Below are 26,334 nucleotides of genomic sequence, written 5' to 3' on the forward strand. Positions count from 1 at the left end.
AATATTTTGTACTTTAATACAGAATAAAAAAAACTAATTTACTAAAACACCAAAATTGTATTAAAACCACAGTGTTGGTGTGTTAATACATTTGTTAAAAGTACACAGTATTAATTAAACATCAGCATTACTCCTCCCTTTGTTCCCCATATTTCTTTGTCAGTGAAACTGCTGCTCAGATTAACACTTCCATTTATCTGAATGCCTGTTACCCAGAAGTTTTGGATATTAGGCCACTTGAGTAAACAGGATTGTACTATAAATGCTGAATATTACTGTTTCAATACAAACAAAGATATAAATGTATTAGTTTAAACAGGTTTTTCAAAGCTTTTTGTACTGCATTGTTTGTGCCAGTGTGATGTAATCTGTGAAACATGTATGTTAATTTATTTTGACTTTGTATCACACATGCAGAATTCAACATTAAATAGTATCTCACTTTTCAAATTAGAAGTGATCTTAAAGAAGATACAGTAACTCCTCACTTATAGTCGTCCCTGTTAACGTTGTTTCATTGTTACATTGCTGATCAATTAGAGAACATGCTTGTTTAAAGTTGCACAACGCTCCCTTATAACATTGTTTGGCAGCTGCCTACTTTGTCCACTGCTTGCAGAAAGAGCAGCCCATTGGAGCTAGCAGGTGGGGGCTTCGAACCAGGGTGGACCGGCAGCCCCCCATCAGCTCCCCTCTCCCCTAGATTCCCTGTGCAGCAGCCGCCCAGCAGGCTATCAGTTCCCGGCAGTTCAGCTGTCCCTCCCCCCACTGCCATGTGCTACTCCTGCCCTCTGCCTTGGAGCTGTTCCTGGGAGCCTCCTGCTTGCTGCGCCAGAGGGGTGGGGGGAAGGGGTGCTAATGTCAGGGTATCTCCCTCCCCTCTGCTCCTGCCCCCAGCTTACCCCATCTCCATAGAGCAGGGAGGAGGGGAGGAGGACATGGGAGGAAGTGTCCTGGCAACAGCAGCTGTCTCAACTTGCTGATCTACTTAGAAAAGGCAATGTACTTAAGAGTGGGGTCAGCGTACATAAAGGGGCAATGCTCATCTCTCTCTCTCTTTCACACAGGGTGTGTGTCTCTGTCTCTGTCTGCCATGCTGTCTCCCCTCCCTCCGTTTGTGCTGCCTTGTAGAGTGTGAGGCTACATTGACAACAATGTGTTAACTCTTGAGGGCTCAGATGAGTGCTAGTTCATCATTTAGCCAGTAAGGCTTCCCTGGAAAATATCCAACCCTGTGTTTTCCAACCCTGTGTGTGTGTGTGTGTGTGTGTACAGAGAGAGAGAGAGAGGTGTCTAGTGACTGCCATTAATTCTGTTTTTTAGACCGTGATCAGAAAATGTGGGGTAAACCTAGAATATTAAAGAAACTTGTGGGGAGATACTAAATTGGGGGTGCAGCAAACACCACTGAAGATGGAAAATAAAACAAAATTACCTAAATAGATTAGAAACATAGACAGAAAATAGTTACTTGGTTTGGAAAAACGCAAGCAGATATAATTGAGGAAAAAAACCTGAATGTGACAGTAGATGGAACATTAGATGAATTTGCAAAGTAGTATTCCAAAAGTTTAATTTTTTTTGGATACGCAGAGTTATCCTGGCAAAAAGAATGGAGATAAATCTGAGGCCGTACTTTGAAGATTCTGTTCATTTCTATAAAGCTCTGTACTAGAAAAATTAAATTAATTGGAAGGATTTAGAGAACTAACAAATGATTAGAGAATTGGATCATTTAATATGCTATTAGCCTATTCTTCCAATCAGTTTTTTCCATCCAAGGTTTTTTCTTGTTTCTCACACCTTTGCCCTTCAACTCCAATTCTTGTCGAAGGAGAGAATGGATGGCAGGTTTCTCCACTTTGTCCCTAATAATTTTCTCCCCCAAGCATTTCTAGCATTTAGACACCATCAATAATTCTAATAACCAGGGCTGTCAAGTGACTTTAAAAAAAATTAATCACTATTAATTGCGCTGTTAAACAATAATAGAATAACATTTATTTAAATATTTGTGGATGTTTTCTACATTTTCAAATGTATTGATTTCAAGTACAACACAGAATACAAAGTTTACAGTGTTCACTGTATATTATTTATTACAAATATTTGCACTGTAAAAACAAAAGAAATAGTATTTTTCAATTCACCTAATACAAATGCAATCTCTTTTTCATGAAAGTTGAACTTACAAATGTAGAATTATGCATTAAAAAACCTGCATTCAAAAATAAAATAATGTAAAACTTTAGAACCTACAAGTCCAATCAGTCCTACTTCTTGTTCAGACAATTGCTCAGACAAATAAGTTTGTTTACATTTGCAGAAGATAATGCTGCCTGCTTCTGATTTACAGTGTCACCTAAAAGTGAGCACAGGTATTTGCATCACACTGTTGTAGCCAGCATTGCAAGATATTTACATGCTAGATGCGCTAAAGATTCATATGTCCCTTGATGCTTCAACCATTCCGGGGGACATTCGTCCATGCTGATGATGGGTTCTGCTCGATAACGAGCCAAAGCAGTGCAGCCCAGCACATGATCATTTTCATCATCTGATTCAGATGCCACCAGCAGAAGGTTGATTTTCTTTTTTGGTGGGTTGGGTTCTGTAGGTTCTGCATCTGAGTGTTGCTCTTTTAAGACTTCTGAAAGCATGCTCCACACTTCATCCCTCTTTGATTTTGGAAGGCACTTCTGATTCTTAAATCTTGAGTTGAGTGCTATAGCTATCTTTTGAAATTTCACATTAGTATCTTTGCATTTTGTCAGATTTACAGTAAAAGTGTTCTTTAAATGACCAGCATGTGCTGGGTCGTCATCCAAGACTGCTATAACATGAAATATATGGTGGGGCCAGCAGGCTTCCTACCTGGCTCACTCCTTTCCCCCCTCTCCACCCACAGCAGAGTTTGGGTGTGGGAGGGGGCAAGGGATTGGGGCACAGGACAGGATGAGGCGGGCTTTGAATGGTGCTTACTTGAGGGGCTCCCTGGAAGCGGCATCATCCCCCTTGCTCAGTTGCTAAGTGGAGGCATGGTCAGGCAACTCTGCATGCTGCCTCTGCCTGTAGGCACTGCCTCCGCAGCTCCCGTTGGCCGTTTCCCAGCCAATAGGAGCTGTGGGGGCAGTGCCCTGGGCAGATGCAATGCGCAGAATTGCCTGGCCACACCTCCACCTAGCAGCTGAGCGAGGGGGATATCGCCGCTTCGGAGGAACTCCCTATGTAAGCACCTCCCAGAACCCACCTCACTCCATCCCGTGCCCCCACCCCCTTGCTTCCTCCCACACCCAGTCTCTTCTGCTGGGGGGAGGGAGGGTGTGGTGGCCGAAGACTGCCCCAGCAGCAGCCGGTGTGCCTGGCACAGGGGCTGCCTGAGCCTCCCCTGAGCCAGGGCACTGGCTACTGCAGAAGTCAGAGAGGTCATGGAAAGTCACGCAATCTGTGACCTCTGTGACAATCTCACAGACTTAACTATCATCCATAGATATTTTTTCAATGTAGTCCTTTCTGTGTGTGTCCCTTCTATTGAGCATGTTTCAAATTACTTTTCTGTGTTTAATCTTATCTTTTTACTGCTCATATGTGTCTAGGTAACTTTCCATATCTCTGTCCTTGTGGATGTTGGCAAGACCTCTCAATTAGTATAATTTGTGTAAACATGCTGTTTGCCTGCCTTCATGGACAGATAATGATAATGTTAGGTCCCTACAGATCCCACTCCCCACCCTTTTTCTCTGTCCAAATTGGAATATTATTGTTCTTTATTTAGGATTCCATCTATTTTTTTTATAGTGCTTATATTCAAAGTAGCTTGATTTTCTTACAGATAGTCCTCCCCTTTATTTTGTTAAATTTCTCTTCCTTTATTAATCCTCACAGTTCCTCTTGACCTCTTACTATTTACTTATTCCTTATCTGCCTTTTCAACACTTACCCTAAAACAACTGAACTTTACACTAAAAATATACCCTTGGGAAGAATTTTGCATTGGCAGGAAGGTGAATGGGTGAGTCAACAAGTCTCTTCTCATTCTTACCATATTATGTTTTTTCCTACCACTTCTGTATGCATTCTTTTTTGTTTTTTTGAGACCTGTTCTTGTAAGTTGCCCACAGTTAAATCTGCTCTCTGTTCAGAAGTAACCTGTTTCACCTATTTTCATCATAACTATTTGAGAAAAGGACTTGTTGCTATACAAGCACCATCTTCTCACGTACCAGCCTTTTCCACCATACCTTTAGGTACCCTCTCTGCAACTGTGTTTGTGGACTTAAGAATGCAGTAGTCTTTGAGGTTCTGTTCTTTAGTTTGCGTCATGGTTTCTTAAACATAGTCCCCAGAACCTCATTTGCTGAACTGGGATCCTTATTTAGCAGTGTGATGAAAGATACAAGATCTTGAAGTTTTGCAGGAATGATCAATGTCATATTTAGAGAACAGGAACTCACTAGTATAGGCAAAAAGGCTGTAGGTCAATATTTCTCAAGTTGGAGGTTGGGCCAAAGTGTGCCTGAAGAAAGTCACCACCTCTGTTCTTGCTCTGATTCAGGACTGTGGGAGCATCTTAGAAGTATAGGTCTGCGGATACAGTTGGCAAGCAGCCTGTAATCCAAGCTTCTCTTCTCTGTTCCCATGTCCTTCAGCTCATCTGGGGGGTGGCCTCAACAAGTGCCCTTACCCTCAGTGTCATATAATCTGATGAGTAGGACCACAGGATTGAGTAATAGAGCTGCTGGGAGTGAGTGAGGAAGGAAAAAATCAGCAAAATAAATGAAAGCATGCTAGGAAAAATGGGGAAAAAGGAAAAAAAAAATACATGGGGGAAAAAATGAACAGACCTGAAAGGGAGAATTAGAGTAAATGAACAGGGGAAAAAAGGAAAGACTGCGGCAACTATATGAGTGGAACAGAAGGCAACACATTCATTCACTAATCCATCCCCAATGGGTGGCTGAAACAGAAAAATTTGGAAACTACTGCTGTAGCTAATTATTGAGTATATTTGAGTATTCATATGCATGGTATCAGATTAGGTATTCATATTCTTGTTCTGAAGTTTAACTGACAGGAATTCAACTATACCTCTTTCTCCATCTAGATTCAGTTCTAGGCCTGTAATCAAAGATTACTTTAACCTTGAAATCAACATACCAGTAGAAAGGCTATTGTCGCTCGATTGTATAATGTAAGGGTGCTCATCACTCTCGCTGATTTATTTCCCCATCTCTCTCCAGCCTCTCTGTTCACTTGCTTGCAGTCCCTGCCTTAACCCTAGCCCACCTCATCTAGAGTCTATCTGAGCAGCATTATTCAACTAAACCCCTTTGAGCTAGGAGAATTCTCCTCTAGCTTACACTGGAAATTTGAGGCTTAAGAGTGTGATTTTTGATTAACTTACACCTTCAGAGAAGATGAATTACAGCAAAGTAATTTTCCAGTTTGTAGGCACAAATGACACTATGGAACACTAAATAAGATGTTTAAATTTTATCATTTGTAGGTATTACAATTAGGTACAAAATTGTGACCCAGTTTGAGCTCTGACAATTGGGATTTACACTAGTGTCATAAAATCTGACATATGGGGCCATCACCCCATGTTCCATATTGATTTATGTTGTAATTAGCCTTCCATTATTTGTTATGTAATTAGCATTTAGTAATTTTGGGAAGGCTATTTGTTCTTTTATATAACAAATTGTCAAAACCGTCCCTGGTTTAAATCCAAAATTCATCTCAACTTTAACTGTAGAACCACGACTGTTTCTTCTGTGATCCCTGTGTTTACATTCTTCTCACACTCTCCAACGTCATCAGCATAATTCTTTGAAGTATTCATTTGAATTTACAGGTGAAGAGTTTGTGTAGTTACTTTTCTAGATCAAGTTATGGTGCCATAATTAAGAGTTAGTTATAAGTTAAAATTTAATAAGTTTCATTCAGTGAGAAACTTTAATTTTACACGTTTGTGCAATTGTTTTATAAATCTTTCATGGCAGTTTTTATGTGGGAAATCTAGCCAATTTAAAGTTAATCAAGACTTTTGTTTTGAAATCAATTTAAAAAAAAACTTTTCATCCTGTAACTCAGCCCCAGTTCCATATTCTCTCTCTTACTAATGTTAGAAAAACTGCTTGAGGTATGGGTTTTGAGGAGAGACTGGGAAGTCTGAAGTTCACTTTAAAATATCTTGCATAGCCTTTTGCAGAATTTTCTATCAGAACAAATTTTGTACTTGATTGCATTAATCCATAGCAAAGGGTACTTTTTGTTTCTTAGTATTGTTTGTATACCAAGGCGCTTTGTATGAGAAATAATTCATGATCACAAATAAAAAATTTATTACTTTATTTTATATGGTAATTAAGAGGAGGAGATGAACAAAAAGTTACAAATGACTAATCTAATATTTTCAAGAGAAACAAGGCATAATTTAAGACTTGGATATAATTTATTTTTCATGAAGTAAGAAAAACGTTTAAAAAAAAAATCCTATGCAATTTCAGAGATTCCAGATTTGAAAAGCAAATTCTTCTTCGAGTGCTTGCTCATTTCCATTCCAGTTTGGTGTGCGCGTGCCACGTGCACTTTCGTCAGAAGATTTTTACCCTAGCAACCCCCCGGTGGGTCGGCTGGGTCACCCCCTGGAGTGGCACCACCATGGCACTGGATATATACCTCTGCCAACCCGACCGGTCCTCAGTTCCTTCTTACTGCCTGTGTCGGTCGTTGGAACAGTGGAGCACGGCTTAGCTGTCCTCCACTTCCCTAGCTACGACTTGTTTCTTCGCTATCTTGTTGTATATAGTTGGTTTTATCTATAGTTATAGTTAGTTTGATAGTTCTTAGATAGTTAGTGTATATAGTTCAGCGGGGTTTGGGCATTAGCCCTTTCCCCGCACTCTACTAACAGTGCTCCTCCGGCACTGGATCATCCTGGCACCACTAAGACACCGCGGCACCGGCCATCTCCGGCGCAGGGACCTGATCAGCACTGATCTCTCTCCCCGAAGCAGGAGAGGTCGAAGACCTCCACTGCCTCTGTGCCCTCGGCACCACAGATGCAGCCTCGGTCGGACCGCTCGGCACCTGCACCTGCCGTGGTACCAACTGCTGCGTTACCGTCGGCTCTGGTCCCTGAGAGGTCCCCGCCGAGGCCTGTGGTTGAGCTTACGGTCCCCTCTACACCAGAGACGTTCTCTGCAGCCAGGGACCTTATCGCCATGACGGAGTCTGTCCTGCCTCAACCCCCGGCACCGCCGGTGCAAGTACTACACTCTAGAGGCAAGCCTACTATAATGAGACCTCCTTCAGTCGGCCCGGCTGACCGGCACCGATCATGATCCAGGTCCCGGTGCCGTTCGCAATCTCATAGATGATCATGGTCCTGACGCCGCTTGCCTGTCCAGTACTGGTCGTACTCATAGCACAGATCGATGTCTCGGCCTCCACTGCTCCAGCTCCCAGCACCACGACTCTCACAGCTGTTCACGTCGTAGACCTTCGAGATCCAGGTCAACCTCCTGGCACGGTGCCGGTCGCAGGTCCCGGTCTCGTTCTTGGCATTGGTATGACTCCAGGTACCGATCCCCAGCACCGAGGAGATCACCAACGGCGAGACAGAGGGACTCTTACCAAGGTGTCTCAGCTCCTCCCTGGCTGTCCCGGCACCCATCCGTGTCTTCTCAGGCTGACAGTGCATATGCCAAAGACAGAGACACTGATGTGCCCACTGTGATATTCCACGAGCCCTAAGCTCAGGATCAAGGACCTCAACAGTGGGCATTCTGGACACCCTGGGCATATCATCAGGCCCAAGGTACACATCCAGGCCCATCACGCTCTGCCACATTAGAATACCGGGTGCCGGAAACCACTATTAGCTGCCCTCCTCCTCCTGTTTCGGAGGAAGTGTCAGTCCAGCCACAGGACTCCCAGATCCCAAGGGAGACAGAGGCTGTCCACCAAGAGGAGCCCTCAACTGACCCACTTGTCCCAAATCTCTCCTCATCCTCCTCCCCTGATGAGGCGGTAGCTGGCACATCGTCGGTAGGCCCCCCACCAATCGACCCGAGGGCCCACCAGGATCTTCTCAGGCATATTGCACAGAACATGAACTTGCAAGTCGAGGAGGTCCCGGAGGTAGAGGACCCAGGGTTGGACATCTTAACATCGGATGCCCCCACGAGAGTGGCCCTCCCCTTTATACGGACGATCCAGGCCAATGTCAACACAATCTGGCAGTCTCTGGCCTCTGTCCCACCTGTTGCCCGGGGAGTGGAACGTAAATATACGGTGCCCTCCAAGGGCTACGAATATTTATATAACCATCCCCCTCCTTGCTCCCTAGTTGTCCAGTCACTCAACGAGAGGGAACACCATGGCCAGCAGGCCCCAGCCCAAAATCAAAAGATGCGAGGCGCATGAACTTACTGGGGTGTAAAGTCTATTCTGCAGGGGCGCTCCAACTCTGCATGGCTAATCAACAAGCCCTCCTTAGCTACTATAATTAAAATACCTGGGTGGCGGCAGACAAATTCAAGGAGTTGCTCCCGCAGGACTTGTCATAACTTTAGTCCCAGATTTGGACCTTAGCGTCCAAAATATGGGGGTTAGCATGAAAACCTCCAAGCTTAGTTGCCAGCTTGGACCTGGTACTTGCTGCCACCACCCAAAAAATTAGAGTGTTTTGAGGCACTCTGGTCCCCCTGAAAAACCTTCCCTGGGGACCCCAAGACCCAAATCCCTTGAGTCTCACAACAAAGGGAAATAATCCTTTTTCCCTTCCCCCCTCCAGGTGCTCCTGGAGAGATACACAGACACAAGCTCTGTGAATCCAAACAGAGTGACTCCCCCTCTCCGTTCCCAGTCCTGGAAACAAAAGCACTTTCCTCTTCACCCAGAGGGAATGCAAAATCAGACTAGCAAATCCAACACACACAGATCTCCCCCTGATTTCTTCCTCCCACCAATTCCCTGGTGAGTACAGACTCAATTTCCCTGAAATTTCCCAGAAAAGAAAACTCCAACAGGTCTTAAAAGAAAGCTTTATATAAAAAGAAAGAAAATACATACAAATGGTCTCTCTGTATTAAGGTGACAAAATACAGGGTCAATTGCTTAGAAGAAATATGAATAAACAGCCTTATTCAAAAAGAATACAAATCAAAGCACTCCAGCACTTATATTCATGCAAATAACAAAGAAAAGAAACCATATAACTTACTATCTGATCTCTTTGTCCTTACACTTTGAAACAGAAGATTAGAAAGCAGAAACTACTTCTCCAAAGCTCAGAGAAAGCAGGCAGACAGACAAAGACTCAGACACAAACTTCCCTCCACCCAGAGTTGAAAAAAATTCGGTTTCCTGATTGGTCCTCTGGTCAGGTGCTTCAGGTGAAAGAGACATTAACCCTTAGCTATCTGTTTATGACACGCCCCCCAAATTGCAGACAGTGGGGAAGCTCACTGGCGGCGATTTCCTTCTAGAACTTTAAAATAAACAGATTACTACAACACATGCACCTTTACATACACTACTAAGTATATAACTAACAGACTTCTACATTTTAAGAACACTTTTTAACTACTGAATTCTGGGAAACTCTCACGGGAGAGAGCATCAGCAACTTTGTTAGAAGCTCCTGTGATGTGTTGAATTTCAAAATCAAAATCTTGGAGAGCTAAACTCCAACGAATAAGTTTCTTGTTGTTCCCCTTGGCAGTATGAAGCCACTTTAGTGCAGCATGGTCAGTTTGTAGTTGGAACCGCCGTCCCCAAACATATGGGTGTAGCTTTTCCAGGGCGTACACAATGGCATAACATTCCTTTTCACTGACTGACCAGTGATTTTTCCTCTCAGACAGTTTCTTGCTGAGAAACACGACAGGATGGAAGTTGTGGTCTGTTGCTTCTTGCATGAGCACTGCTCCTATACCACGCTCAGATGCATCCGTGGTTACTAGGAATGGTTTATCAAAATCCAGGGCCCTGAGCACAGGGTCAGACATGAGCGTTGCCTTAAGTTGGGTAAAGGCCTTTTGACACTCATCAGTCCACTTAACTGCATTTGGCTGGGTCTTTTTGGTCGGAATAGAAAGGCTTGAGAGAATTAACATGGTACACTTTAGGCTTTAGTGAGGAATTGGGAAATGCTATGAGGTAGTTTACAGTTGCCAGGCGCTCTTGGACCGTGAATGGCCCTTCCCATGATGCTTCCATCTTATGGGCCTGTTGTGCCTTCAAGACCATAACCTGGTCTCCTACCTTGAAGGAACGTTCTCTGGCATGTCTGTCATACCAGGCCTTTTGCTCTTCTTGACAAATTCAAGGAGTTGCTCCCGCAGGACTCCCGATAGTAATTTGCTGCCATCCTGGACGAGGGAAAAAAGATGGCTAGAACTTCTCTCCAGGCTTCCCTGGACGCAGCGGACTCCGGGGTGACTATGAGGTGTATCTCATGGCTGCAAGTCTCAGGCCTTCCCCTGGAGCTCCAACATACAATCCAGGACCTCCCCTTTGAAGGGCAAGGCCTATTCTCAGATAAGACAGACCCTAGGCTGCAAAGCCTAAAAGACAACAGGGTCATTATGCGCTCGCAGGGCATGCATACGCCAGTGACTCAGCGCAGGCCGTTCCGCCCCAACCCACACTGCTCTTACCCTCAGCCCAGACAGAGACAGGTCTTTGCTAGAAGGCGTGGTAGAACCAGTCACCGGAAGCAGTCAGGCAACCAAGGGGGCCAGAACCAAGGCCCCTCCAAACCTTCCACAGGGCCGAAACCCTCCTTTTGAAGGTGCGCCGGAGGGTGTCATACCAGTATTGTCAAACGATCCGTTCCCTCCTTTCTCCAACCGCTTCTCCCTTTTCCTCCCTGCGTGGTCCTGGCTAACGTCAGATTGCTGGGTCTTACGCACGCTGGAATTTGGTTACCACCTCCAATTTATTTCACGCCCCTTCTTCCAGCCCCCTTCCTTGTCCCTCTTCAGGGACTCCTCTCACGAGCAACTCCTCCTCCAAGAGGTGCAGACGCTCCTCGCCAAAGGAAGCATAGAGGAGGTACTGGAACACGAATAGGGCGCGGGGTTTTACTCCCGCTACTTCCTAATCCCCAAGGCAAAAGGGGGTCTCAGACCTATCCTGGACCTGCGGGAACTCAACAGATACATGATAAAGTTGAAGTTCCATATGGTATCCCTGGGGACCATCATCCCATCCCTGGATCCTGGAGACTGATATACCTCCCTCGACATGAAAGATGCGTATTTTCACATAGCCATCTACCCACCTCACAGGAGGTTCCTCCGGTTCGTAGTCAACTGCCAACATTTTCAGTTCACGGTCCTACTGTTCGGCCTCTCTACAGCCCCAAGAGTATTTATAAAATGCATGGCTGTAGTCGCCGCCCACCTCCGCCGTCGTCGGGTACATGTTTTTCCGTATCTAGACGACTGGCTCATCCGAGGGACCTCCGAGGCACAAGTAATCCATCACATTGGCATTGTCAAGGACCTTTTCCTACATCTAGGCCTAATGATCAATGCAGAAAAATCCACTCTGATTCCCACTCAGAGGATAGACTTCATTGGTGCCACCCTGGACTCCAACCTCGCCAGGGCCTGCTTACCGCTGCCCCGGTTCCAGGCAATGGTGGCCATCATCCAGAGTCTGCAAGCTGCTCCGTTGACTTCGGTTCGCACTTGCCTCGGTCTCCTGGGTCACATGGCGGCCTGCACGTTTGTGACGAAATACGCCAGACTGCGCCTCTGTCCCCTACAATTGTGGCTCAACTCAGTGTACCAACCAGGCAGGGATGCCATAGACATGATCGTCACCATTCCCCCGAGCGTCCTAGGCTCCTTTGAATGGTGGCTGACCCCCTCCCTGGTGTGTGCAGGGCTGCCGTTCCATCCACCTCAGCCCTCTGCGTCCCTGATGATGGACGCATCATCTCTCGGCTGGGGTGTTCACCTTGGGCATCTACGCACTCAAGGCCTTTGGTCATCTCAGGAACTGGCCTTGCACATCAATGTCCGGGAGCTGAGAGCAGTCCGCCTTGCTTGCCAGGCGTTCCAACAGCACTTGCAAGGCCGTTGTGTGTCGATATTCACCGACAACACGACAACCGTGTACTATATAAACAAACAGGGCGGGACAAGGTCCTCAACCCTTTGCCAGGAGGCCTTACGACTCTGGGACTGTTGTATAGTCCACTGTATAGACCTCATAGCATCCTTTCTCCCGGGGGTTCGGAACACTCTGGTGGATCGCCTCAGCAGATCCTTCCTTTCTCACGAGTGGTCGCTTCGCCCGGACGTTATTCTTTCGGTCTTCCGGAAGTGGGGATTTCCCCATGTAGACCTCTTCATGTCCCGCGAGAACAGGAAATGTCAGATGTTTTGTTCCTTTCACGGCCTCTCACAGGGTTCGATGGCGGACGCTTTCCTCATACCGTGGACGACTCACCTGCTATACGCCTTTCCACCATTCCCACTCATCCACAAGGTCCTGCTGAAAGTACGCAAAGACAGAGCCCGCTTGATCATGATCACTCCAGCGTGGCCCAGGCAGCACTGGTACACCATGTTGCTAGACCTGTCAATAGCCGACCCTATCCCACTACCTCTGCACCTGGACCTGATAACTCAGGACCACAGCAAACTGCATCACCCAGACCTACAGTCCCTCCATCTCACAGCATGGCTCCTGAGTGGTTGACCCAGTCTGAGTTGTGTTGCTCTACCCCAGTGCAACAAGTACTCCTGGGTAGCAGAAAACCTTCTATTAGAGCAACGTATCTGGCCAAGTGGAAGCATTTCACGTGCTGGTGTGCAGAGCACAACGTTCTTCCCACCGAGGTTCCCATCCCCACCATCCTGGACTACCTCTGGTCCCTTAAACAACAGGGCCTAGCGGTATCATCTTTGAGGGTGCCCTTGGCAGCCATCTCTACCTTCCACCCAGGGGAGAATGGCCGCTCCATGTTTTCACATCCTATGGTAGCTCGATTCCTCAAGCTCGATTCCTCCTATACCCCCAGGTACACCGCTCCTCCCCATCCTGGAACCTCAATCTATTACTTACCAGACTTATGTCGGCCCCATTCGAGCCATTAGCAACTTGCTCCCTTCTCTACCTGACCTGGAAAACCGCTTTCCTTGTAGCCATCACATCGGCAAGACGAGTTTCTGAACTCCGGGCTCTCATGGCAGACCCTCCATATACTGTCTTCCACAAGGACAAGATGCAGTTGCGACCACACCTGGCCTTTCTCTCCAAAGTGGTATCGGCTTTTCATGTTAACCAGGAGATCTTCCTTCCGGTCTTCTTCCCGAAGCCACATTCATCTCGCAGGGAGCAACAGCTGCACTCCCTAGACGTCCATAGAGTGCTCGCTTTTTATATCGAGCGGACAAAGCCCTTCTGCAGAACCCCCCAACTCTTTGTCTCGGTGGCAGAGTGTATGAAGGGCCTTCCCGTTTCCTCACAGAGGATTTCATCCTTGGTAACATCGTGCATCCGCACCTGTTACGACTTGGCTCACGTTCCGTCGAGCCACCTCACTGCACACTGCCAGGGCTCAAGCCTCATCTGCTGCTTTCCTGGCTCACGTGCCCATCCACGAGATGTCATGCACCTGCCTGGTCCTCAGTGCATACCTTCACCTCTCACTATGCCCTGGTTCAACAGTCCAGAGATGACGCAGCCTTTGGCTCCGCAGTATTACACTCTGCGACATCTCACTCTGACCCCACCGCCTAGGTAAGGCTTGGGAATCACCTAACTGGAATGGATATGAGCAAGCACTCAAAGAGGAAAAGACGGTTACTCACCTTTGTAACTGTTGTTCTTCGAGATGTGTTGCTCATATCCATTCCAAACCTGCCCTCCTTCCCCACTGTCGGAGTAACCGGCAAGAAGGAACTGAGGAGCGGTCGGGTCAGCAGGAGTATATATCCGGCGCCACTCCAGGGGGCCACCCAGCCGACCCACCGGGGATTGCTAGGGTAAAAATCTTCCGACGACCGTGCACATGGCGCGCACACACCTAACTGGAATGGATATGAGCAACACATCTCGAAGAACAACAGTTACAAAGGTGAGTAATGTCTTTTACTGGGATTCTTTGATTTCTCTTGTGACTTGATTCTAATGTTTTCTTTGTTTGTTTTTATTTTTTTTTAAATAGAATGATATGACAACTGCTCGGCTACAGTGGGGAGAAATTCTTATGCCATTGCTTAAAAAATATAAGCTAAACATAACATGGGGTGATCAAGATCTGTTGAATATTATGTTTTTTCATAATCCAGGTATGTCCTTTTCTCTGTTTAATATTGATATTGTTTCACACTACAGCTCTAAGATATATTAATCTTGTATTTAGTTTCTAAATGCAGAAAATGTTGCCCTTTTCCAGAATTTTCAGTGGATTTATTCCAGATAGCATTTTGCTTATTCCTTTTAAAAAATGTTCTTTATGTTGATTTAGAGATCATTTAATCCAAAATAGATTTAAATTGTATTGATGCCACCTAATTATTTTAAATATAATTGTATACAAATATTTTAACACAATCTCTGCAAGATGTTATCTTACCAAGAAAAACTATTGATTACATTTTTGTTCTCTCCCGAAGAGTTTTGTTGTGAACTGTGTACTGTGTATTTTTCTGAACAGAGAGCCTATTTGTCTTTCCCTGTCAATGGAATTATCGTCCTGACCACTGCATTTATGGAAGCAATTGTAAGGAAGCTGAAGAAAAAGGAATATTTATTCTTCATGGAAACAGAGGTGTTTACCATGATGATAAACAACCAACGTTTAGGTTTATATATGAAGCAATAAGAAAAGTAAGTAACTGTATAAACTACAATCATCCATACCTTTGTGTAGAATTATTTATAAAATGTATCATCTGTTAAAGTTTAACATGTTTAGGACATTTGCACTTTTTCTTGTATTATAATAATACCTCACCTTTATCAATTCTAGATAATTAACACAGTAACACTTTTTAAATGATTTGCAGTTCAGCTGGACTTCAAGTTTGGTTTTATGACAAAATAGAAACAGAATTGTTCATTAAAAGACCTTATGCTAAGTCTTATAACAGTTAAACACAAATATGTAAAGAACCATATAATATTTATTTGTATTAGGATAGTTCCCTCAAACCAACAGAGATTGGGGTTCCATTGTGCTAAGCATTATACAAACAGAGTAGGAGACATTCCCTGTCCCAAAGACCTGACAATGTTCATAGTATCGTACAATTGTTAAAATTTTATTGTAGGCATACTTTGCCCACTGGAAAACAAGTATTTGTGTATCATATCGTGATCTGTTTTGTATGCTAAGCACATTAATATGTGGTTATCACTTTAAATGCATGCAAGTTTCCCTTCTGAGCACAATGGGTTCTTTTTTATTCTGCAAATAAGGCTTCCAATAAAGTATTTATCACTACATCAGTGTATTCACTGAAGAGCTGTAAAAAGTAGCATTGATACACATTTTAATGTAACACACTATCTTGTATATGACCTTCGAAAATCAGTAATATATTTTAATGGCGCTTTATTGGTGGTTGTCATATGGATATAAAAATGAAGAAAAGTACTTTCGGGGGTCTGAAAATACACTGCATAGAAAGAAAATTTGTTCCCATAAAATAAGATGCTTTGTTTCCTTTTAGCATTGTCAAAAAGAAAAAAAGTATCTCCTTTTTAGTTATGACACCGTTTGGTTTATGAATATTCCACAAAAAGTATATAAAACAATGCTGATCTGATGGTTTTAAGATTAGCACAATTATTATACTATGAAATGTTGGGTTTGCAAATAATTTGTTTCACATCTCTTAAGAAAAAATATTATAACACTGAATTAATGATTGTATTTGTACTTTATGTTCATGTTAAACACAATATATGCTTACATTCATTCAATTTAATGAAATTGTTCTGTCTTTATTGGTACTGTAGATTATCCAATGTGCTGTTGATTCACTGTAACTCAATAAGAATTTAAATTTTTTAAAGAAGTGCATTTAGACTGGGATAATTGTACATTTTTTAAGCCAAAGCTGAGATGCAGTAGGCATTGTGATCGTGTGAACAACCCATGAATTATGTTAGATCTTTAAAGCTTATTTTGAATTTGCTTGTATAGCTTAGTATGTTGATTTTGTATTTTGTTTAAGCAATATTTGAATGATGAGCAAAGTTTTTACTAGCTTTAGAGCATCAAGGAACTATATTTATGGAGTTACTTTTGTGTTTCACAATAATGATGAAAGGCATTTTCATAACACTCTTGCTTCTTTGAAAAAAAAGGAATATTGTGCTTACACATGACCTTAATGTCACTTCTCATTTTTTTCCCCTCTAGTATTCCTTTGGTGATGACCTGGTTAATTTCCTGTTACAGCCCCTAGAACTGGAACTGCAGAAGACAATGCATACATACTGTGGAAGAATATACAAAGTGTTCATAAAGCAGCTAACAAAAAGCATAAGAGATATTTATGATAGAGGATCAAAGGGAAGTTGATTCTTACTACAAACTCACAAAATTATTGAATTCAAACAGACGGAATATATAAAATGTATGAAGGATGTTCATACAAAAAATATAATATTGCTTGAATCACCTATTCCTAGCGTGCCTAGGTAAATGTTTACCAGTGTAGATAAAATGAAGAAACTGTTCATATTATGAAGAATACAAACACTTTCCTGCAAAGAAGATATTTTTGATCTTTTAATCACTGCTAATTTTCATTCCAGTTCTAGTGAATATGGGAGTTACTGGCTCTTCTAGTCGGTTTTTTAATTCTGCATAATTCAGTTGTCTGTCATACTCAAATGGATAAAACAGAAATTAAGATAGATCTATTGGTAGAATGTACCTCATACGTTATCTATGATTCTGCTAAACTGTGAATGTAGCAATAATTGAGTCAGCACTAACCTCACTTTAAAAGTGTGAGAACTAAGTTGTTTACAAGGACAGAAGTTATTCTGTTTTCAAAGAAATGTGATATAACCATTGACAATCTGTATGTGCCTTTAGACTTGTTCATCTCCTACGTGTTAAAATATTGTTTTGACAATCATGTTTCATATTTTAAATGTAAACTGCACATTATAAACAAGATTTTCAAAGCAATTAATCACTAGTGTAAGAGGAACTAGTTTCCCGTCTGTAGTTACTGATATCTTGTGATACAACCTCCTAACAGATGCTGTGTTCAGCCATCTTGCCAAAATACTCCAGCTGAATTTTTTACAAAGATATAATACAAGATTTTTTTAAAAAATAGTTTTTATCACTTTTAATGATACCTTTTTGCAACTTTACTGAGCTTTCTGGAAGCAGAAATATATAATGGAATGTTGCCTCTATTATATTTAATTACTAAAAATGATTACATGATATGGTAGAGCTGTGAATGGGGGTCTTAATTGTTCACCAGAATGCATATAGGACATGTTTCCTATGAGAACTATTAATGATGAGGAAGTATTACACACATTACCGGTTCACCTCATAACTCCTTCTCCCCCAATAGATTTGCATATGTGCTTAATAACAAAGCTTAAAAATCTTGGACAGATCCTCAGATGAATGGTTCCATTGACACCAATAGAGCTATGCTGATTTACAAGAGTATTAGGCCCCTGTGTTTTTGTTTATAGGAAACCTGTTCCATTGTTTTCAGGATATAAATTTATTTCCTTTTGAAAAATGAAACAAAATAAGAAAAAATCTATTGGTTCTAATAGTAATAAAATATTTTTCTTCGAGTGATTGTTCATGTCCATTCCAATTAAGTGTGCACATGCCGCATGCACGGACATCAGAGACCTTTTTTCCCTTAGCAGCTCCCGTCAGGACGGTAGGGGAGCCCCCTAGAATGGTGCCCTTATGGCAGTATATATATTACCCTCCCTTCAGTTCTGTCTTACCGTCCATGGAGGGGTTGGAATGTGCTCGCTCGCTCGCTTGCAAGTGATCCCTTAGCCTTTCAATCTTCTAGTTAGAGTTGTCCTTAGGTAGTTAGCAATTAGTTAAATACCATTGTATTCAGGTGTCTGGAAGCTAGTTCCAGCACCAGCCTTGGACTGCGGGAAATGCCACAAGCCCAGGGTTTCAAAGCTTGCGACATGTGTCACAAGTTTATGCCTAACAGCGACCCCCACGACTCCTGTCTCCAGTGTCTGGGAGTGTCTCATCAGGCAGAGTGCTGCAAAATCTGCAAGGCCTTCAAGCCGCGCACTAAGAAAGAAAGAAAGACTTTCGCCTTAAGCAGTTGCTCATGGAGGCCACTTTACAACCATCAGCCCCTGACTGACCAGCACTGACCCCAGCTTCCTCGTTGAAAAGTGCCCCGGCATCCATGCATGACCTGGCACTGCCCAGGCACCGTAAATTGCCAGCACCGAGACGAGCCGACGAAGCTCGGCGCCGGTCAACTAAGTGTCACAAGAAAGGAGAAAGAGGGCGCTCTCCCCAAAGAGCTACTAAGCTGCTCAGAGAAGCTCCTTGCATGCAAAGACAGATTGCAGGCCCAAACCAGGAACTGGCACCGTCGACTCTGGTGCCACAGGCACCATTGAGTCCAGTACCCAGCAGATTCAGTGCCGATGAATGTCTGGACGTCATCAAACACCCCTCCACACCTGATTCTTTTGAGGCAGCGAAAGACCTCATTGAGTTGTCAGCGCCAAACCCCCTCCTGTGCAGGGAGAAGCCTTCTGGCATCACCCAAGAAGGTGCTGTCCAGAGGAAAACCGGCAGTGGTGCTCCGCTCAAGGTCACCCTCTCAGCACTGCTCTTGGCACCGCTCCCGTTCAATCGTGGCATCCTGCTATTCCCCAGCACCTGGGACCGAGTGTGAAGTTATGGCACCGGAGGCGAATCCACTAGCAGTGCCCATGGCAACCGCACGCCAGTTCACAACGCCATCGGTCACCCGGCACCAGAGTACGACACCGACATCCTCACCGGCACCGAGTGAGAGGCACCAGTCCCAGTCCTGAGACTCCTGGTACCATTCGCGGTCCTGGTCAGCCAGGCACTGCTCCCCAGCTGCTCAGCATTCGGTACCATCCTGGTCCTCTAAGTCGGCTCCAAGGCCGACTCCAGTCTGACTAGCTGTAGCAGACATCGAACTGTAGCCAGCAGAGAATCCCAATCAGCACAGCAGCCACAGTGACTTCCTCTGGGTCAGTGGCCTTTCTGGACCCCATGGGCCTACCACCAGCAGCAGGGCATCACCTCCAGAGTCTCTAGGTCTGGGCAATCTATGCAACGCCATTCCAAGTTGCCCCACAGGCACGCATCAAGGACAAGGGCGACCACTCTCTCCATACCGCCCCTGGACCCCAAGAGCAACCAGCGTTTCCATGCCCAATGCCCGAGGCAGTGCCAAGTACTGCGACACCTCAAGACGTGTCAGTCCCACCGGGCCCTGAAATGTCCCAGGCATATGGGGACACACAGGAGGGTCTAGATGAAGGCAACTGGCAGCACCTCACTTCCTCCTCTTCTCCAGACGAGGCGGTGACGGGCACATCGGTCTCAGGACTGCCACCGATCGACAGGGCTCACCAGGAGCTACTCCGCAGGATCGCCCTCAATATGGGCCTCCAGGCGGAAGAAACGGTCAAGCAGGAAGATCCAGTGATGGACATCCTGATGCCCGAGGTTCCCTCCAGAGTCGCGCTCCCTCTCATAAAGACCATACAAACAAATTACAGCACTATACGGCAGATCCAGGCCTCCATCACACCGACAGCCGGGGGGGTAGAGAGGAAATACTTTGCTGCTTCCAGGGGCTATGAGTTCCTGTTCTGCCATCTAACTCCCTGTTCCCTAGTCGTTTCAGCAGTCAGTGAGAAGGAACGACAGGACCGACAAGCCTTAGCCCCAAAGGCCAAGGAGGCCAATTATTTGAACCTCTTAGGTAGGAAGGTCTGCTCCTCTGGGGACCTCTAGCTATGCATAGCCAACCAGCAGGCGATCCTTAATAGACATAAACTTGAACACGGCCATCCAACAGTTGAAGTTAAGAATCGCCTGCCCCAGGACTCTCACTCTGAGTTTATGGCATTAATCAAGGAAGGAAAGGCAGTGGCTAAGACTTCGCTACAGACCTCCCTCAATTCAGCTGACTCTGCGGCCAGAACCATTGCCTCGGGTAGTCATGCGACACTCAGTGTGGCTCCAGATATCGGGTCTCCCTCCAAAAGTCCAGAATACCTTCAAAGACCTTCCCTTTGAGGGCTCGGGGCTTTTCTTGGAGCAAACAAACTCCAGGCTGCACAGCCTTAAGGATTCTAGGACCACCCTGAAATCAGTAGGGACACATAGGCCGGCAACCCAGAGAAAGCCCTTCAGGCCTCAGCCTCCACAGCAGAGGCAGTATCAACCCTGCCCCAGGTAGGAGCTGTATCGCAGGCAGGGCAGAAATAGCAGGCATAGACAGCAGAATAATGTGCTTAACCAAGGCCAGAATAAACCCCAGCCCGGAAACAAGCCAGCGGTTGAAGGCATTCCCGGGACAGTGTACCAATCCAGTTCCTGGATCCATCCCCACGGTTTTCAAACCAGTTATCCCACTTCTATCGTGCTTGGTCCCCTATAATGTCGGACCGCTGGGTGCTGCACACTGTAGAGTTACTCCCTCCAATTCTCCTCCTTCCCTCCCTCCCACCCACCTTCCCCATCCCTCTTCAAGGACCCCTCTCACAAGCAGCTCCTTATGCAGGAGGTTCGTTCAGTCGTCAAGATAGGTGCGGTGGAGGAGATTCCACAAGAATTAAGGGGAAAAGGGTTTTACTCCTATTACTTTCTAATCCCTAAGGCAAAGGGGGGTCTTTGACCCATTTTAGACCTTTGCGGACTCAACACATTTATGGTCAAACTCCAGTTCCACATGATCCCCTAAAGCACATTCCATCATTGGATCCAGGGGATTGTGACGCTGCCCTCGACATGACAGATGCATACCTCCATATTGCCATTCATCCAGTGCACTGACTCTTCCTCCGGTTTATCGTAAACCAATATCACTACCAGTTCACAAGTCTCCCGTTCAGCCTGTCAACAGCCCCCCGAGTGTTCACGAAATGCATGTTCCAAGGACGAGGTCCAGTACCACATGACAATGGTCATGGACATGTTTCATAGACTGGGGCTCCTCATTTTACCCAAATCGTCACTCATACCTACCCAAAGGATAAAATTTATGGGGCAGTCCTGGACTCGATATGGGCGAATGTGAGACTTCCAGAGCCCAGGTTCCAAGCGATAGAGCAGACTTTCAAATCAGTGCTTCAGTATCCCACCATGACAGTCAGGTGTTGCCTGCAGCTAACAGGGCATATGGCAGCATGCACCTATGTGGTCAAGCATGCCCAATTGAGACTCAGGCCCATGCAAGCGTGCCTCGCACTTACTGTCTGTACTGAGACCCCCTGGACCTTGTGGTGACAATCCCGGGACAGGTTCTAGAATCCTTGTATTGATGGCTGGTCTGTGCAGGGGTTCCCTTCACCAAGCCCCAACCTTCCCTGATGTTAGTAACAGATGTGTCAGATCTGGGCTAGGGTGCACACTAAGGGGATCTGAGGACCCAAGGCTTGTGGTCCAGGGATGAGATACCTCATATCAACCTGAAGGAGCTCAGGGCAGTTTGTCTGACTTCCAAACCTTTCACACCACTTTGCAAAGTCACAGCATGACCGTCTTGACATAACACCACCACCATGTTCTATAAACAAGCAAGGTGGAACCTGCTCCTCATCTCTCCACTATGAGGCTTTTCTTCTCTGGGACTTCTGTATAGCCCAATCCATTCAGCTCGAAGCATCCTCCCTTCCAGGGGTACGGAACAAGCTGGCAGATCGCCTCAGCAGGTCATACCACATGCACGAGTGGTCAATCAGATCAGACATCATAAAATCAGCCTTTCAAAAGTGGGGTTATCCCCAAGTAGACCTCTTTGCCACCAAGAGCACCAGACAGTGCCCTCAGCTCTGCTCATTCTAAAACCACAGTCCAGGCTCAGTTGCTGATGCGTCCTTAATACTATGGGATGAGGGTCTGAAGCAGGGGTCGGCAACCGTTCAGAAGTGGTGTGCCAAGTCTTCATTTATTCACTCTAATGTAAGGTTTCGCGTGCCAGTAATACATTTTAACGTTTTTAGGTCTCTTTCTATAAGTCTATAATATATAACTAGACTATTGTTATATGTAAAGTAAATAAGGTTTTTAAAAATGTTTAAGAAGCTTTATTTAAAACTAAACTAAAATGCAGAGCACTCTGAACCGGTGGCCAGGACCTGGGCAGTTTGCGTGCCACTGAAAATCAGCTTGCGTGCCGCCTGCAGCACGCATGCCATAGGTTGCCTACCCCTGGTCTGAAGTATGCCTTTCCTTGTAACCCGCTTGTCCACTGGGTCCTCCTCAAAATTCGCAGGGAAAGGGTGACGGTAATCATGATCGCCCCAGCAGCATTGGTACAGAACCCTCCTAGAGTGGTCCATAGACGCCCCGATAGCCCTGCCCCTCCACCCAGATCTGATCACCCAGTACCACAGGTGCCTCCTTCACCCGAACCTGCAATCTCTACATCTCATGGCTAAATCCCATAGAGAGCCAATGCTTTCAGTCGGTGAGACAAATTCTCCTGGGCAGTAGAAAACCTTCCACTGGGGCTACCTACCTGGCAACATGGAAAAGGTTTTCCTGTTGGTGTGAAGCCAAGCACCTTCAATCACTCCAGGCTCCTATCCCAGTTATTTTAGACTATCTCCTACACCTTAAGCAACAGGGTCTATCCCTTTCCTCCATCAGAGTACACCTGGTGGTGAATCAACGGCAAGAAGGAACTGAAGGGGAGTCAGGATGGCAGGGTAATATATACATCTCCATAGAGGTGCCACTTTAGGGGGCTCCCCTGCCATACTGACGGGAGCTGCTAAGGAAAAAAGTTTCCAAAGTCCATGCATGCAATGTGCGCACACCTAATTGTAATGGACGTGAACAACATATCTTGAACAACAACAGTTATGAGAGGTAAGTAACTCTTTTATATCTTAATGGCATGAATGCTGTTTTAGGTAATACTTGAGCAGAATTTAGATAATAGTTCTAATTGGAATGAAGTAATTATATGGTGGCTTTTTCTTGGAGTTCCTTAGTAATCTGAGCTTGAAAGATCCCGCCATTGTCTAGTCATCCCCACCTTCCATGAGGCCCCATATAATGGCCATCTTTCTGTCTGAGGATGACTGGCTCTTATGTTTGTCAGCTCCAACTGGATCTAAGAAGTCGCTGAGCAATACAGAAACACACCCTCTATTGTGAGCAGTGCTTCTGTTGTACTCACAGCCCCTGCTGGCCCAGGGAGCAAGAGACTGGATGGGAAATAGAAGCCAGAATCTCTTGCATGTTGTGTAGTGCACAACCACTAGTCTTATTAGACAAATATGGAGCTATTTTTAATAGGGATAATACATTGGAAACTATTTGTGGGTTTTGTTTATAGTTCCAGCACATAAATTCAGATGCCAGAAGCTAATCCGCCCCAACTTCACTCACAGTGCATTTTTTGTGCATACACGTGTTGCATATCAAATAAAAAGTATTAGTGAGCCAGATAAATAATGTTAATTCTACTTAACCATCTATTGGAAGTCACCAAATGGTCACCACACTGTATATTCTTATTTTTAGAATAATGTGGAAATCAAATAATTCTCTTAATGTTTGTGTATTTACTTATATTTCGCACACTAAAACACCATAGAAAATTTACTTTACTATTGAAACTAGTTCATACGTACAGTTTCCATATTTATGAAGTGAAAGATGTTTATCTCCTTTAAAACTCTTTCTAGATTTAAAATCTGTATGACCATGAATGCAATTGTAAAGTTAAATGATTTTCAGCATGAAATGCATTATTTTTTTACATAAACTTTGTTTTGCATCTGTTTTTGTCTTCAATTTTTTATTTCTATTAATAATACTGTGTGATTGTTTACAAACACTTTCCTTTGTAACACCCTGCTCTTGCACATTTATAATTTGTTGAAATATTCACTCTTGGGACTGATGTTTCATAATTGATCTTTATACAGATGTTGGGTGTTTGGGGTTTTTTTGTGAAAGTTTTGTTCAATCCTTTGAGCCATTTTTTAAACAGAATGATAGAGTGCAAAAAGCAGCAGTAACTTTTTCATTTAAAAAATTCACTTGTACTCTTTTTGAACAGAACTGAAACAAAAATGTCTGAATTTGAAAGTTAAAGCTTGTCATAGAATAGACAGCCTACAGTGAGTTGTGCTTTATTTAAATAGATTTTGCTTTAACATTTTTGAAAATTGCATTCTGTGCAATAGACTTTAACACTGTATAAACTTAAGACAACCTCAGTGAACCTCTGGGCTTCTTGGAAAGTGTAAACTTTTCAGAAGTGGTTAAAAGGGAGCATGTGCTTCTGTGAACCTTCCCAGTGTCTGATTAGCCTTCCAGCATAATTGTCTGTCTCCTAAATTGTTTGGGATTTTTTCAGTTTCAAGTTCTTTAGGGTTTACGAATCATAATTTTCTACTTGCAAAAAACAAACCTAACTTACAAAACAGACGTCCTGGGGACAATAAGGAGAATGAAAGGGTGGTCATGTGATGTGAGAATCTTGCACTTCCTTAAGAATTTCTAAAACTACATGTTGATAAGGTTATATGCATAGAGGTATAGAAATATGTATTTAGCCTGAAACTTGGCTGACTTCTGCTTTCTAATTTTAGAAGTGTGCTGGTTACTACCGCCATTGAGAGGTGTTATTTGTTTGATTTCCTATAAGTATAAAACTAGAGACTTCCTCTTTTCCCTATTTAAAAAAAAAAAATCTAAGAAATTAAATGAAACCCGCACTTAGGACAGAAGAATCCCATGCCCTGCTAAAGACTAGGGACTGAGTGGCTAGGCAGCAGTTCTGCATAAAAGGACCTAGGGGTTACAGTAGACGACAAGCTGGATATGAGTCAACAGTGTGCCCTTGTTGCCAAGGAGGCTAACGGCATTTTGGGTTGTATAAGTAAGGAGCATTGCCAGCAGATCGAGGGATGTGATCATTCCCCTCTGTTCAGCATTGGTGAGGCCTCATCTGGAGTACTGTGTCCAGTTTTGGGCCCCACACTACAAGAAGGATGTGAAAAAATTGTGAAGAGTCCAGCAGAGAGCAGCAAAAATGATTAGGGGGCTGGAGCACATGACTTAAGAGGAGAGGCTGAGGGAACTGGGATTGTTTAGTCTGCAGAAGAGAAGAGTGAGGGAGGATTTGATAGTTCCTTTCAACTACCTGAAAGGGGGTTCCAGACAGGATGGATCTAGACTGTTCTCAGCGGTGCCAGATGACAGAACAAGAGTAACAATCTCACGTTGCAGTGGGGGAGATTTAGGTTGGATGTTAAGAAAAACTTTTTCACTAGGAGAGTGGTGAAGCACTGGAATGGGTTACCTAGGGAGGTGGTGGAATCTCCTTCCTTTAGAGGTTTTTAAGATCTGGCTTGATGAAGCCCTGACTGGGATGATTTATGTGGGGATTGGTCCTGCTTTGAGAAGGGGGTTGGACTAGATGACCTCCTGAGGTCCCTTCCAACCCTGGTATTCTATGATTCTATGATCTTTTGGATGAGTAACCACTTGTGAAAAGGGACCTGAAAGGAGATGGGTAGCCAGAGTGTGGAACTCTATTGTATGAGAGACATTATAATGCTATGACCACTTGTCTGATGGTATGAGTGACAATAAATGAAGAGGCGGTTTCCAAATGATACATGGGTATAAGATGAAGGAGTAATAATAGCCAGAAGAATGATCACTCTGCAGTTCTTGACAACTTGTCAAAAAAGTTGCTTACTTGAAGATGCTAACTGCAAGGACACTGTATGACAGTCAGAGGGTCTCCCCCTCACAGCTGCTACCTCTTTTTAGGAGACTCTTATGGTCTCTGATATAACCCCATCTGAAGTAGTCTCTGACCTGAGTGAGACTAGGGTTTGGCATACTTTGTCTTTAAAATAAGTATATATACTCCCAAGAAGAGCACTGCAGCCCAGAAAATCTTCAAGTGCATTGAGAGCTTCATCTATTTTTTCACTAAACAGGTTGGAGCCCTGAAATGGCAAGTCTTCCATGACAGATAGAACTTCTCCTGGTATGATTGATGTTTGTAACCAGGAAGAGTGTCTCATGAGTAGCCATGGATCATGATGCCATATTTCCAGCATCAAGCACCACTTGGA

The 26,334-nt window shown here is 44.4% G+C and overlaps 1 protein-coding gene across 2 annotated transcripts in view; it reads left to right on the forward strand.

Annotated features, from left to right (window-relative positions):
* Window positions 1-22,192, forward strand: part of GXYLT1 (glucoside xylosyltransferase 1) — an 88,282-nt gene extending 66,090 nt beyond the window's left edge. For both annotated transcript variants that reach the window (XM_030548956.1, XM_030548957.1), the window contains 3 exons: window positions 14,198-14,321; window positions 14,690-14,862; window positions 16,403-22,192. In XM_030548956.1, coding sequence (XP_030404816.1) covers window positions 14,198-14,321; window positions 14,690-14,862; window positions 16,403-16,564 — 459 coding nt within the window. In that variant the 3' untranslated portion in view covers window positions 16,565-22,192. The remainder of the gene's footprint in view (window positions 1-14,197; window positions 14,322-14,689; window positions 14,863-16,402) is intronic.
* Window positions 22,193-26,334: the final 4,142 nt, after the last annotated feature.

Source organism: Gopherus evgoodei, chromosome 1 (genome assembly GCF_007399415.2).
Source record: "Gopherus evgoodei ecotype Sinaloan lineage chromosome 1, rGopEvg1_v1.p, whole genome shotgun sequence".
Lineage (NCBI taxonomy): Eukaryota > Metazoa > Chordata > Testudines > Testudinidae > Gopherus > Gopherus evgoodei.